This window comes from Crotalus tigris, unplaced genomic scaffold (genome assembly GCF_016545835.1).
Source record: "Crotalus tigris isolate CLP2741 ecotype Arizona unplaced genomic scaffold, ASM1654583v1 scf7180000023714.847513, whole genome shotgun sequence".
NCBI classification, from domain to species: Eukaryota; Metazoa; Chordata; class Lepidosauria; order Squamata; family Viperidae; genus Crotalus; species Crotalus tigris.
This window is the reverse complement of record NW_024100136.1, coordinates 130,862-145,656: the sequence shown is the minus strand read 5'-3', so window position 1 is coordinate 145,656 and position 14,795 is coordinate 130,862. Positions and strand designations below refer to the sequence as shown.

The 14,795-nt window shown below is 46.2% G+C and overlaps 1 protein-coding gene across 1 annotated transcript in view; it reads left to right on the top strand.

Moving 5' to 3' along the window:
* The first annotated feature begins 308 nt into the window (after positions 1-308).
* Positions 309-14,795, top strand: part of LOC120297852 (zinc finger protein 850-like) — a 55,612-nt gene continuing 41,125 nt past the window's right edge. The window contains exons 1-4 of the mRNA XM_039320958.1: positions 309-443; positions 1,802-2,380; positions 3,140-3,280; positions 5,128-5,254. Of these exons, the coding sequence (XP_039176892.1) occupies positions 1,865-2,380; positions 3,140-3,280; positions 5,128-5,254 (784 nt within the window). The 5' untranslated portion in view covers positions 309-443; positions 1,802-1,864. The remainder of the gene's footprint in view (positions 444-1,801; positions 2,381-3,139; positions 3,281-5,127; positions 5,255-14,795) is intronic.

Sequence of the window (14,795 nt, the reverse complement as noted above, 5' to 3'; positions counted from 1 at the left end):
TACTATTATTATTATTAAGAAAAAAAACCGCTCCCTACTCTGGAACGATCCCCCAGGACCCCCCCCCCGCCTATAGAATCTCCTGCTTGAGCGGGGGGGGGGGGTTTCACTAAAAGACCCCCCCAAGTCCCCTTCCATCTCTGTTCTGATTGATGGACGGAGCATGCGCGACTACCGTAGCTGCCTCCCGCCGCAAACTCTTTAAAGGGAGAGTAGGAAGGGAGAAGAAGCGGCCGGAGTGTTGCCTCTCTAGGAGAAAAACACCTTCCCTCCCTCCCTCCCTCCAGCTGTTCGAAGCTCGCGGAGGAGGCGGGGCATCGCGGCGGGAACCGAGCAACGGGAGTGATTGGCAGCTGTGCTTTCCCAGACCAAAACAGAGAGGAAGCGAGGCGCCTTTTTTTTCTCTCTCTCTCTCCTTTCCCGGGAAAGTTGGGGGAAAAGTGGTGAGTTGGGTTATGCCTAAAATAGGGGGGAGGGAAAGGGGGGGAGACCTGGGCAGGGAGGGAGGGAGGGAGGGAGAGAGAGCCCCACCTGGCGGATTCATCTCCAGTCTGGGGGATCTACTCTGGATCTCATTGCCGCCTGCCGGGATCCAGGACGCTCCGTAAGCGGGAGGTGAAGAGGGAGCCTCGGCTAGCCTCTCCTGGCCCTCCCAGCCTCCCTTTTGCCACGTCGGTGATGGTAGGAAGGGGGTCCTTCTGTGCTGGGACCTGGGAGTTGGTGGCTGGCCAGGGGTTTGTGCAGTGCTACGTGGGAAAGACTTGGGGAGAGAGAGCAGGAAAAGCCACAACCGTGAGAACAGTGAGATAAGATAATCTTTATTATCACTTTTTTTTTTTTTACTATGAGCATACTGGCCCACATTAAAAATGAAATTCTGTTGCCTGCTCTTGAAAGAAAACATCTTGGCAGTGGTTTGCTTTCCAATCATCATCATCATCATCATCATCATCCTCATAAGTTGGAACGGACCTTGGAGGTCATATAGTAATAATAATAATAATAATAGTAATGATGATGATGATGATGATGATGTTGGAAGGGACCTTGGAGGTCATCTAGTCCAACCCCCTGCTCAGGCAGGAAACCCTACACCATTTCGGACAAATGGCTGTCCAGTCTCTTCTTAAAAACTTCCAGTGTTGGAGCATTCACAGCTTCTGGAGGCAGGTTGTTCCACTGGTTAACTGTTCTCACTGTCAGGAGCTTTCCCCTTAGTTCTAGGTTGTTTCTCTCCTTGATTAGTTTCCATCCGTTGCTTCTTGTCCTGCCTTCAGGAGCTTTGGAGAACAGCTTGACTCCCTCTTCTTTGTGGCAGCCCCTGAGATATTGGAACATTGCTATCATGTCCCCCCTCATCCTTCTCTTCATTAAACTAGATATACCCAATTCCAGCAATTGTTCCTTATATGCTTTAGCCTCCAGTCCCCTAATCATCTTTGTTGCTCTTCTCTGTACTCTTTCTAGAGTCTCAACATCTTTTTTTACATTGTGGCGACCAAAACTGGATACAGTATTCCAAGTGTGGCCTTACCAAGGCATTGTAAAGTGGTATTAACACTTCACATGATCTTGATTCTATCCCTCTGTTAATGCAGCCTAGCACTGTGTTGGCCTTTTTGGCAGCTGCAGCACACTGCTGGCTCATATTTAAGTGAATTGATCAAGGAGAGCCTCTCGGAGGCCTTTCTCCTTCCGGTGGGAATTGCTTCACCTTTCCTTTGGACGCTTCTTCGATGGGTCATGAAAAGGGAGCTGGAAAGCTGCTTTGTTTGCATGCTGGGTATCTGCTTGTCCACAGGGAAGCAGTCAGCGTCGAGAAGATCCTCGCCAGATGTGGCCGAGAAGGAGAGGAACTGAATAAATGCCGTGGGGAAGCTCATCTTGCTTGGCCCAGAAGATGAACTTGCCAAGGTCAGGAGTCAGTGGGTGGAGAGCAGCTTTGAACCCTCTTGCCACTGAGCCCGAGGAGGGCAGGGAGGCCAAGGCCGGAGCCAAGGCCGGAGCCAGCCTCCCTCTCAAGGAGCTGCCAGCGGGCTCAGAGGCCCGGCGCTTCCGCTGCTTTGGCTACCAGGAGTCGGTGGGGCCCCGGGCAGTCTGCACCCGCCTGCAGCAGCTTTGCTATCGATGGCTGAAGCCCGAGAGGAGCAGCAAAGCTCAAGTGGTAGACCTGGTGATCCTGGAGCAGTTCCTGGCCGTGCTGCCCCCGGAGATGGCGGGCTGGCTGAGGGAGTGCGGAGTGGAAAGCTGCTCCCAGGCGGTGGCCCTGGCCGAAGGCTTCTTGCTGAGCCAGGCCGAGGAGCGGAGACCGCAGGTGAGAGCCCCTGTCTTGGGAGGAAGCCCTCAGGAGGACGGCCCGATTTCCTTGCCCACCTCAAATGTAAGTCGTAACTGTAGAAGAGGCCCTCCCCTTTCGGTCCCAGAGTGCTGTTTTCCCATCCAGATAATTCCACAGGAGGGAGGTGAATCCCGAGGGAGTTTGCACCTTCGCCTATGGCAGACATGTCAAACACAAGGCCCGGGGGCCGGATGCGGCCCGCAAAGTGGTTTCATGTGGCCCGCGAAGCCATCCTGGAAACATTGAGGGAACGGCCCCCGCTGCCTTGGCCCTGGCCCAGGCCGGCCGGGAGCCAATGTACAATTTTGTGGTGGCCATCTATGCTGAAACGCATTAGTCTTAGCTCCACAAGACCATCTAGAAACAGTGAGGAACCAGCCCCTGCCGCGTCGCCCCCGCCCCCTGGGTGCATGCTGGGGAGATGTCACCCTTTGTGAGGAATGAAGAAATGGACCATGCCTTGGCACTTGACCTGGTCCCACCCCCTTCTGCCAGAGACCCTCAGATCTGTCCATTCCTGCCCAGGCCCCCACAGGCACCCTTGACGCGAACGATGTAGAGCTGGCCATGCCGACCCAGTAGGCCACACCCACTCCATCCACACCCACCTAGTAGGTTGCACCCACCCGGCCCCCTGAGGGCAACCACAATGCTGATGTGGCCCTCAATGAAATTGAGTTTGACACCCCTGACCTATGGGTATAATACACAGTCCAGCTTTGGAGGCAGAGAAGAATCCCCTGGTTCCGGTATTCAGTTGTTTTAACTTTTGTTCTTCTGTCATCCTGGCTGTTATTTCAGATGCAGGAGCCCTTGAAGCCGGTGGTCTTGGAAGCTCCTGAGGTGACAGAAGGTCTCCCCCGTCCCTCTATGGATCAGCTATGGGGAAGCATCCCTGGAGAGGATCAAAATCCTCCTGGTGGTAGATCATCAACTGCTCAGGTAGGGAAGCTTCATCGGAAAGGAGGAGACATTTGGGGACCTGTTTTCATCGTGAGATTCAGCGCTGACCATGAGGAGGAGGTCTAGTGCTAACATCAGGAAGCAGCGGCTGATCCTGCTTCCAAAATGGGTGTTTAGGCGCAACGTACTGAGCAATCAGATTCATAAATGGAATCGGTTGACCATTTACGTGTCTTGTGCCTGCGGTAGATTACGGTCCTGTATTTAAAATGAATGACATGGGAGGATTCTCCAAGCTGACTTCTTTATTGTTTCCTCCCCTGTAGATGAAAAGTCTTGCCAGACTAAACATTTTGTTATCTGCAGCTCCCATATACGCTGAGAACTATTAGGGAGGGGCTGTCTTCACACTTTTTCTCTCACATAAAATATTGGGACTGAGGTGTCTCTCATTCCTCTGGAATGCAACCCCTCCCTCCCGGGAATCCAGCCCACTACATTCCATCACAATTGAACGCCATGCTAACAACTACTACTACTACTACTACTACTACTACTACTACTTCTTCCTCCTCCTCCTCCTCTTCTTCTTCTTCCTCCTCCTCCTCCTCCTCCTCCTCTTCTTCTTCTTCTTCTTCTTCTTCCTTCGTCTTCTTCTTCTTCCTCCTCCTCCTCCTCCTTCTGCCATATCCATTATCGGACATTGGCGATCATGTTGGCGATCCTGTTTTTATCAGCAGCCGCACGAAAAAGAGTTTTGTCCAAACCAGTCCCTTAGATTTTGAAGCCACAATGTTCCTCTTCTGCCTGGACCTCGTTTGCCTTCCATTTTTCCCTGGAGGATTAAATGCTAACGTAGGGATGCGCAAACAAAGGAATCGGCCCTCTTGATTATTCACTTTTATTCACATGTTATTAGGAGTATTCGCAGGAGTATTCCAAACAAAGAAGTGAAATAATGGCAAGAGGACTCGCATTAGACTGAAACTGTAATCGGATTAAAAGTAATAGGTGAGATTTGAAATCTTGGGAGGAGCAGCCGTAAAAACCTGGTAATAGATCGGATCAGAAAAGGGTTCTTTTGAGGGTGAAGCGTTCGTTCTCCAAGCTTGTGGGTTGGTTTCCCAACATTTCGTTACCAGGCTAGGTAGCATCTTCAGCGGAGCTTAGGGGATGTCAGTAGCAGTGTTATTCTGTTTATAAGGGATTCAGGTGTGGGTGTGTCAAGTGAGGGTCTTGTGATGGGTCGGGTGTGAAGGGTTGTGATGGGGAAGTTTATTATTTATTTATTATTTATTAATAAAATTTATATGCCGCCCAATCCCTAGGGACTCAGGGCGGCGTACAAAATTAAAACAATAAATATAAGCATAAAAATGAGTGCATTCATACAACATGTCCCAATCGTGTCCTGCCCCCCCCCCCCAATCCCAGGCCTGCCGGAACAGGAGAGTTTTAATGGCTTTCTTGAAGGCCGGCAAGGTGGGAGTAGTTCGAATCTCAGGGGGAAGTTGATTCCACCACGTCGGAGCCACCACAGAAAAGGCCCTTTCCCGAGGGCCCGCCGGCCGACATTGTCTGGCCGACAGGACCTAAAGGAGGCCCAATCTGTGGGACCTCACCGGTCTCTGGGAACTATGCGGCAGTATGCGGTCCTGTAAGTAACCTGGTGTCAGGTCAGGGTCATTGGGAAGTGAACTGGTGGAGGGGAGGGGGCTTGGCATGGGTTTGTGTAAAGGAGTGTTTTTCTCTCTTGCAAAACTTATTTTTAGTACGTGGTCGTGTGAGAAAAGGAGCGTTTTCTCTCTACTCATCTTTGGGGTATTGGAAATCTGGAAGGAAACTTTCTGGGACTTCTGCTGAGGGACATATCCTTTGACTTTCAGGGTTTGATATCCTTGGAGGAGGTGGCTGTGTGTTTCACGGAGGAGGAGTGGGTGCTGCTGGATCCCAGCCAGAGAGCTTTATACAGAGAGGTCATGCTGGAGAATGCTAGGAATGTAGCCACTCTGGGTAAGGACCTGTTTTGCTTTGGATTCCGTTACTTGTGGAAAGTCTCAAAAAAGCACCTTCTGGCTCAGTGTTTCTCAACCTTGACAATTTTAAGGCATGTGGACTTCAACTCCCAGAATTCCACAGCCAGCGATGCTGGCTGTGGAATTCTGGGAATTGAAGTCCACATGCCTTAAAATTGTCAAGGTTGAGAAACACTGTTTCAATCTAGCTAGTAGAAGGACATTCTGTTTTTGTTGCCTTTTTCCCCAACACCCAAGTAAATAAATGCAAAAGTTGGCAGGTGCTTCACAAGATCTTTTCTCAGCTGAACTTTTATTGTGATTTGATTGAGGAGCAGATAACCTGAACAACTTTAGGTGGAGATGATACTGCCCTGAATCCCTGTGGCATCGTTTCCTTACAGCAAGGGTCTTCAAACTTGGCAACTTTAAGACTTGTGGACTTCAACTCCCAGAATTCCTCAGCCGGCCATTTGTGACATGGTATAGGATTTCCAGCCTGAGCAGGAGGCTGGACTAGAAGACCTTCAAGGTCCCTCCCAATTCTGTTATTCTCGTCTATTCTAAGGAGAAATTTCCTGATAGTTAAACAATTAACCAGTGGAACAACTTGCCTCCAGAAGTTCTTATTTTCCCATTTTGGTCTTGATCTCCCAATAATAATAATAATAATAACAACAACAACAACAACAACACCCCAGACTTAACAATTGTCGATAAGAAAGACAAAAAAAGTCTGGATAGTGACATGGCAGTGCCTGGAGACAGCAGAATAGACGAGAAAGAACTGGAGAAGATAACAAAATACAAAGACCTACAAATAGAAATAGAAAGACTGTGGCAAAAGCAAGCAAGGATAGTACCAATAGTCATAGGTGCCTTGGGTGCAATCCCAAAACAACTGGAGCACCACTTGAACACCATTGGCATTGACAAATTTGCCATTAGTCAATTGCAAAAGGCGGCCTTACTAGGAACTGCTTCCATCCTGCGACGATACCTGTAATACCATCAAACATCCACATCTGCCTATGCCAGGTCCTGGGTAAGGACTCGCTAGGTAGACAAAATGCCAAATCCAGTCTGAACATCTGGCTGACTGTGCGATGATCCTTAATAATAATAATAATAATAATAATAACAACAACAACAATAACAACAACAACAATGGTGCATTGGAAGATCTGCAAAAAATATCATTTGCCCGTAAGCAAAAACTGGTGGGATCATAAAATAGAGAAAGTCATAGAAAATGATAAAATTAAACTGCTCTGGGACTTCAGAATTCAAACAGACAAGCACCTGCAACATAACACCCCAGACTTAACAATTGTCGATAAGAAAGACAAAAAAGTATGGATAGTGGACGTGGCAGTACCTGGAAATAGCAGAATAGAAGAGAAAGAACTGGAGAAGATAACAAAATACAAAGACCTACAAATAGAAATAGAAAGACTGTGGCAAAAGCAAGCAAGGATAGTACCAATAGTAATAGGCTCCTTGGGTGCAATCCCAAAACAACTGGAGCACCACTTGAACACCATGGGCATTGACAAATTTGCTATTAGTCAATTGCAAAAGGCGGCCTTATTAGGAACTGCTTCCATCCTGCGACGATATCTGTAATACCATCAAACATCCACATCTGCCTATGCCAGGTCCTGGGTAAGGACTCGATAGGTAGACAAAATGCCAAATCCAGTCTGAACATCTGGCTGACTGTGCGATGATCAATAATAATAATAACAATAACAATAATAATAATAATAATAATAATAATAAAAATAAAGTTGGAACGGATGTTGGAGGTCATCAAGTCCAACCTCCTGCTCAGGTAGGTAACCCTATACCATTTCCAGTCTCTTCTTAAAAACTTCCAGTGTTGGAGCATTTACTGCTTCTGGAGGCAGGTTGTTCCACTGGTTAATTGTTCTGTCAGGAAGTTTCTCCTTAGTTCTAGGTTGCTTCTCTCCTTGATTAGTTTCCATCCATTGCTTCTTGTCCTGCCCTCAGGTGCCTTGCTTCTGATCTTTCAGTCTTTGGACAATCAAAGAGCAGAGTTTACAGTATTTGTCAGGGAAAAACAGAAATTCCTCATGAAATTAGGAATTTGTTTTTTCCTCACGAATATACTCGTGGCAAATAAAATAGTGTGTAAGATGAAAAATAAAAAGTGGGGAAGAGTCAAAAGAACATAATGTCTCAGCCAGAGCTATAAGTAAAATCAAACCTAGGGGTTTTTTTTAGGTCTACAAGGAAACCAGCAAAATCTTGCAAATACCCAAATAACATCTGCAGCACTTTTCATTTGTGAACCATTTTTGAGATTAAGTGTGTTTCTTTTTCCTTCAAATTAGCTTATGGGCAGAAGCATGAGGATTACAAGCACCCTGGGATATTACATACGATCAATTCTGAAGAAAGGACGCTTGGAAATCAAGGCACATTTCAAACGGGCTTGAGAAGTTGCATAAGAAATGGAGGGAAGATGTCTTCTGATCACAGTGAGGTCCATAGCCTTCAAACTCAGGAAGCTCACCAAGAAGAAGAAGAAAAGGGGAAATATCTCAGGTGTGTCAAAGGAAACAAAGAAAACTCTGACTTCACTAAATATTCTACAACCGAGACCAAAGAGAAACAATATGAATATCAAGAGGATGGAGAAAGTATCAGCTCTGCCTCCTACCTTGCTTTACATTGCCCATCATATGCCAAAGAGACACCACATACATTTATAAATTGTGAGGAAAATTTCAGTTTTGGCGGTCATATAATTTCCCATAAAGAAGAGAAACCATCTGAGTGTGGGATGGATTTCAGTAAGAAACGGTTACTTGTTTTATCCCAAAAAATTCCCTCAAGGGAGAAGCTTTATAAATGTCTGAGTTGTGAAAAGACATTCACACAAAGAAGTAACCTTATCACACATGAACGGACCCACACAGGGGAGAAACCGTATGTATGCCCGGTGTGTGGAAGAAGATTCAGTCAGAGCGGTCACCTCAAAACACATCAGCGATCCCACACGGGGGAGAAACCGCACATGTGCAAAGAATGTGGGAAAAGCTTCAGTTGCAACAGCTATTTTATTTGCCATAAAAGGATTCATACAGGAGAGAAACCATATAAATGTCCAGAGTGCGGAAAGGGTTTTAATTGTAGCAGTCGTCTCGCATCTCATAAGAGAAAACACACTGGAGAGAAGCCTTATAAATGCACAGAGTGTGGAAAGAGGTTTTCATATAAGGATGTCCTTACGAGACATCAACGAACCCATACTGGGGAGAGACCGTATACGTGCCGGATGTGTGGAAAGAAGTTCAGTGGGCGTTCAGAGCATCGAAGCCACGAAAGGATACACACGGGGGAGAAACCCTACAGGTGCATAGAGTGTGGGAACAGCTTCCGTAAGTACAGTAATTTTATTCGCCACAAAATGGTCCACACGGGAGAAAAACCCTACAAATGCCAGGAGTGTGGAAAGAGCTTCACTCAGAACGCGAACCTTATCAAACACAAAAGAATTCACATGGGAGAAAAACCATATCAGTGTGCAGATAATGGGCAAAACCTCAACCAGTCAAATTATCTTTCACCACACGGATCCACACAACAGAGAAACCATAACTCGGAAGCTTTCATCTCCAGTATGTTCTTCTAAAAAAGGGACCCTCATGGGGGAAACTAGAAATATGTGGTCTGTGGAGAAATAATAGACTTATCAGACCTAAAAGAAACCACGTGGGCCAACCTTAAAAATGCCCTGAGTGAGAAAAGACTCAAATGACCCTTTGAATTTATGCCCTTGTTTCCCATAAGAGATTTTATTTTGGGAGAAACACCTCAAGTAAGTATAAACTCTTGACTACCAGGACTTTTAAATGTGACTTTACATGAGCTCCGTGGATCATAAATGTGTGGAATATAGAAAGGGCTGATCCATACAGGAAATATTGTACCAAGAGACAAAACCATTTTAATGGGACATGTCATCTTGAATCCCAGAAAAATTCCACTTGGGAGAAATATGAACATATATTGTGGAAAAGGTGTGTGTGTGTGTGTGTGTGTGTGTGTGTATGTGTGTGTGTAGGTTTTTGGTTATTCGGGTTTCCTCCCGCATCAAATTGGAAGTGTCTTGGCGACATTTCGATGAAGTCTCATTCATCATCTTCAGGCTGGTGTTTTCGGCTTCGTGCTTCCAATTTGATGCGGGAGAAAACCCAAATAACCAAAGACCTACGTACAAACACCCGCAAAAACCTCAGAAAACATAGCAGAAGCTGTATTGCAGCAGTTAGAGCGTGTAGCGATGGCCTGGTATTGTCCTAAATTCTGGGCCGGCTACGTAAATGACACATTTGTGGTCATCAAAAGGAGTCAAAAAGCTGACTTTGTGGGTATACTCAATTCAGTGTATGTGGATATACAATTTACGGAGGAGGAAGATCACCAGGGTAGGTTGGCATTTTTGGACGTTTTGGTCCATCGCCAGCCGGATGGAACCCTGAGGACTAAGGTTTATCGTAAGCCCACACACACTGATAGGATTTTACATCATGATAGTAACCATCCAGTGGCCCACAAAGTCAGCTGTATTAGAACACTTTTTAAGAGAATAGACTCCCATTGCAATACAGCCAGAGCTAGAGTGGAAGAAAGAAAGCATCTCTTCCATGTGTGCAGACGCAACGGTCACCCAACGAAGTTTATCAAGCGCCATGGCATGCCATCCAGACCCCCAAATAATTTACAGACGGAGGAGCTACCATCACAGGTAGCCCGTGTCACCCTCATATCAGTAACGTCTCGGAGGCCACAGCTAGGTTGTTGGCACCCTACAATGTGAGGGTGGCACACAAACCCAATCAGACACTATGCTCTAGTATTATGAGACCTAAGGATCCACTCCCCACTGCAGAAAAATTGGGGGTTGTATATAAGATCAGTTGTAACGATTGCTCCAGCAATTATGTGGATGAGACTCAAAAAGAGTTAAAACTAGGATCCATGCACATAGGCTGGCCATAAAAAGAAGGGAGCAGTATTCCCAAATTTGGACACACATGGCAGAATCCGGACATAAGTTCGATTTCGACAGTGTACGAGTGATTGCCAGTGATAGTACAAAAGGGGGTAGATTACTCAAAGAGGCTTGGCTCTCAGGTGGAGAGTCCATTAATCGGCATGTGGACCTGTGCCCAGCGCATTTGGCGCTGAGAGCATGGGAGCCGCGTGTTTGACCATTACGAAGTAAGCAATTTAACAACATCTTTTATCCGCCGGAGAGGGAAATCGAGGGGGGAGGAGCCCCTGATCCCAACGATTTGCCGATATCTGGGAAAGGAATGACCGACAACCTGAGAGCCCCCTGACTACGAGAATGGGTGTACGTTCACTACGAATGAGGAAGCCCGCTAACATCAGGGATTCAACCCCTAACAGTCCAGACACCCCTTCGTGCCGTATGGGGTGTTCAGAAGAGATGACACCGCGAGTACGCAGTAGGACACAGACTAATTGCCACCTAGGGGGTCGTACCATCCCCCCACCCCCACCGATATTTCCACCGTTGCCCCATTCCCGTCTACACACCGGAAGCGTATGCATACCCACGGAAAACGGGGAGAGCACTGAGGGATGACATCATATGAGTTGGGATCTCCACCGGGCCTCCCAAAATATCCGATACATCTGGGAGAAACAACATCCCCCAGAAACACGCAAGGGGAAGGTAACCATGACCGCGTCACCTTGGGGGCGATTACGCGCTCCCGAAGAGCAGCGCAGTGGACAGATGAAAAAGAAAGAACGGCCAACGGATCGAAGACCACGTCGAACCCCATGTGGGGGGAGGATGGGAGAGACCGACCGGGTGGGATGTTAAAACAGACACGCCCGAGAGTGCCCTTCATCCCGGTTACCCGGTTAGACAGCAGGAGCTACAGGCCAATCCCCATAACGTTCTAGGAATTGTCAATGTTGAGAGTGGGGGGAAGGGGATGGCAAGCGTTGGAAAAGATAGTGGTGGTGAGATCATCAGACATACGGAGGAGGGGGGGCGTTGGGTAGCGGGGGTGAAGGCAAGACAGTACGGAGTCCCATGATAAGGAGGATGACAACGATGATGACGGACATGAAAGAGGTGGAGGTGAGAAAAAGTCCACTGAGATGGAGCACCCCAGGGAAGGGGGTGAGAGGAGGAAACAACCCAGGGATGTGGAATGTGTGTCTGATCAGAGTAAGATGGAGAGTTCTCCTGGTTTACAGATACAGGAGGAGGAAGGGGGAGTAAGTAGTAATATACGCATAGGTAAGGGAAGCAAGGGTAAATTAGTTAATATCACAGAGGTTATGACTGAAGCATTGATTAGTTGGTCAGGACCCGTGACGAGGTCTAGGAGTTGGGTGCAGATGCTGTTTCATCTATAAATAGGTTCTCCCATCGACCTGTATGAACCCTGACGATGTTGGCAGTGGCCAACGAAAGCTTGGTGTTTTTATTTAATTAAAACTTTTACAGTTTTACAATTTTTCCTGGTGATCACGTCTGTTTGTTGTTTGATATGAATACACCCAAGAATCATTCTTTTATTTTTAATATGGGTGTGGGTGTGTTTTCTGAGGTTTTTGCGGGTGTATGTAGGTCTTTGGTTATTTGGGTTTTCTCCCGCGTAAAATTGGAAGTGTTTTGGCGACGTTTCGATGAAGTCCCATTCGTCATCTTCAGGCTGGTGTTTTCAGCTTCGTGCTTCGAGGAGCAATGTATGGTCTTAACTGTTTCTTCCTTAAAAGGAAGAAACGTCGAAACGTCGCCAAGACACTTCCAATTTTACGCGGGAGAAAACCCGAATAACCAAAGACCTACATACACACACACACAGACACACACACATATAAAAATAACTTAAGTCTTCACCAAAGACACATCCGCACATTGTTAGACCAACCTTGATTCCTCTGCCCAGTTTAAGAGATTCGGTCTGGGATTGTTCTAATGAAGGCTAACAAGGTTTATCAGTTTATCCCATGAAAACAAATTGAGACTGGTGGGGAATGTTTAGCCTTGCAAAAAAAAGCATCCAAGAGGGATATAAAAGTATTTGATGAGGTGTCCCACAGAAGAGAGGAAAATCTTGTTCAGGATTGTCCCACAATACAGAATAAGAATGGCAGAATCCAGACAAATGCTACAAAAATAATAACGGTGTAAAACTGATCAATACACAAATACTTCCATGTACTCCATCCAGCCTTAATAAAGACAGATATACATGTTCTTCTCTCCAAAATCTTAACTTTTAGCCAACTTTTCAAAAATTTGGCTAGAGTTCTCCCTCAATTTAGTTAATGAATTTATTTGGGCTCCCCACCCCCGCCCTTTCCAATGGAACATGCTATTTTCTGAAGGTGTATCCTTTTAAAAGTATAGATGATTTTCCTTTTTGGTATCCTGAATATCCAGGCATATGCGTGATACTTCTATGCGTGAAGTATTAATACCACTTTACAATGCCTTGGTAAGGCCACATTTGGAATACTGCATCCAGTTTTGGTCACCACGATGTGAAAAAGATGCTGAGACTCTAGAAAGAGTACAGAGAAGAGCAACAAAGATGATTAGGGGACTGGAGGCTAAAGCATATAAGGAACGGCTGCTGGAATTGGGTATGTCTAGTTTAACGAAGAGAAGGACGAGGGGGGACATGATAGCAGTGCTCCAATATCTCAGGGGCTGCCCCAAAGAAGAGGGAGTTAAGTTATTTTCCAAAGTGCCTGAAGGCAGGACAAGAAGCAATGGGTGGAAACTAATCAAGGAGAGAAGCAATCTAGAACTAAGGAGAAACTTCCTGACAGAACAATTAACCAGTGGAACAACCTGTCTCCAGAAGCGGTGAATGCTCCAACACTGGAAGTTTTTAAGAAGAGACTGGATGGCCATTTGTCTGAAATGGTATAGGGTTTCCTGCCTGAGCAGAGGATTGGACCACATGATCTCCAAGGTCCCTTCCAACTTTATTACTAATTGTTATTATTATTATTGATCATCGCACAGTCAGCCAGATGTTCAGACTAGATTTGGCATTTTGTCTACCTATCGAGTCCTTACTCAGGACCTGGGATAGGCAGATGTGGATGTTTGATGGTATTACAGTTATCGTCGCAGGATGGAAGCAGTTCCTAGTAAGGCTGCCTTTTGCAATTGACTAATAGCGAATTTGTCAATGCCAATGGTGTTCAAGTGGTGCTCCAGTTGTTTTGGGATTGCACCCAAGGAGCCTATTACTATTGGTACTACCCTTGCTTGCTTTTGCCACAGATGATGATGATGATGATGATTATCCATAACTCATTAAATGAAAGGCTTTATTTGCCATCACTTCCATTTGGTAAAAGCTATGTTGTAGACCTTTGATACAGGTGGGTTCTTGCGCAGTTGTGATTTGATACGCCTTGTCTAGTTTTGGGGGGGAAAGTCTTCTGCTTCTTTGTTTTTTGGGGGCCCTCTTGTTATGAGAAATAGGCTAGTCATTGCTCTTTGTTTCGCTGATCTCATTCTTGAAAGGTGTTCTTCACTGTTCAGACCAAGGCATTGTAAAGTGGTATTAATACTTCACGCATAGAAGCATCACGCATATGCCTGGAAATTCAGGATACCAAAAAGGAAAATCATCTATACTTTTAAAAGGATACAGCCTCAGAAAATAGCATGTTCCTTTGGAAAGGGCGGGGGTGGGGAGCCCAAATAAATTCATTAATTAAATTGAGGGAGAACTCTAGCCAAATTTTTGAAAAGTTGGCTAAAAGTTCTGATGACACTGGCATTTACAAGATGAAGGAAGGAAGCTGCATTGTTTCTCACAAGTAGGACCTTCTTAACGGGGGGGGGGGGGGTTTGAAAGAAGAGCCCCCATAATTTCTTCTTTCAAGAAGATGTTTTAATTTTTCTGTGGGAAGAGAGAGAAGCTGCTGGGGGGGGGGGGGGAGAGAGGCTGGAAAAAAACGAGATTGCTGTTTTCTCATATAGATTTCCCTACCCACAGATGCTTTTTAGTTCATGATTGTGCAGTGCTTACAGGTAGTCCTCGACTTAACAACAGTTCATTTACCGACCATTCAAAGTCACGATGGCATTGAAAAAAAGTGACTGATGCCCATTTTCCACACTTAACCACCGTTGCAACATCCCCAGAGTCCCACGCGATCCAAATTCAGCCTCCTGGCGGCCGACTCGTATTTACAACGGTCGCAGTGTCCCGAGATCCTGCGATCACTTTGTGTGACCTGCCGAAGAGCAAAATTATGAGCCCAAAATTTCTGTCGCTCAGCGAGGCAGTTAAGTGAGTTTTGCCCCATTGTGTGACTGTTCTTGCCACTGTTGTTCAGTGGATCGCTGCAACTGTTAGTAACGTGGTTGTCTCGCTTAGCAACAGAAATGTTGGGCTCCATTGTGGTCGTACGTCGAGGGGCAAAAACTCGCTTAACCAACGTCTCGCTTAGCAACAAAAATGTTGGCCTGCGTTGTGGTCGTAAGTCGA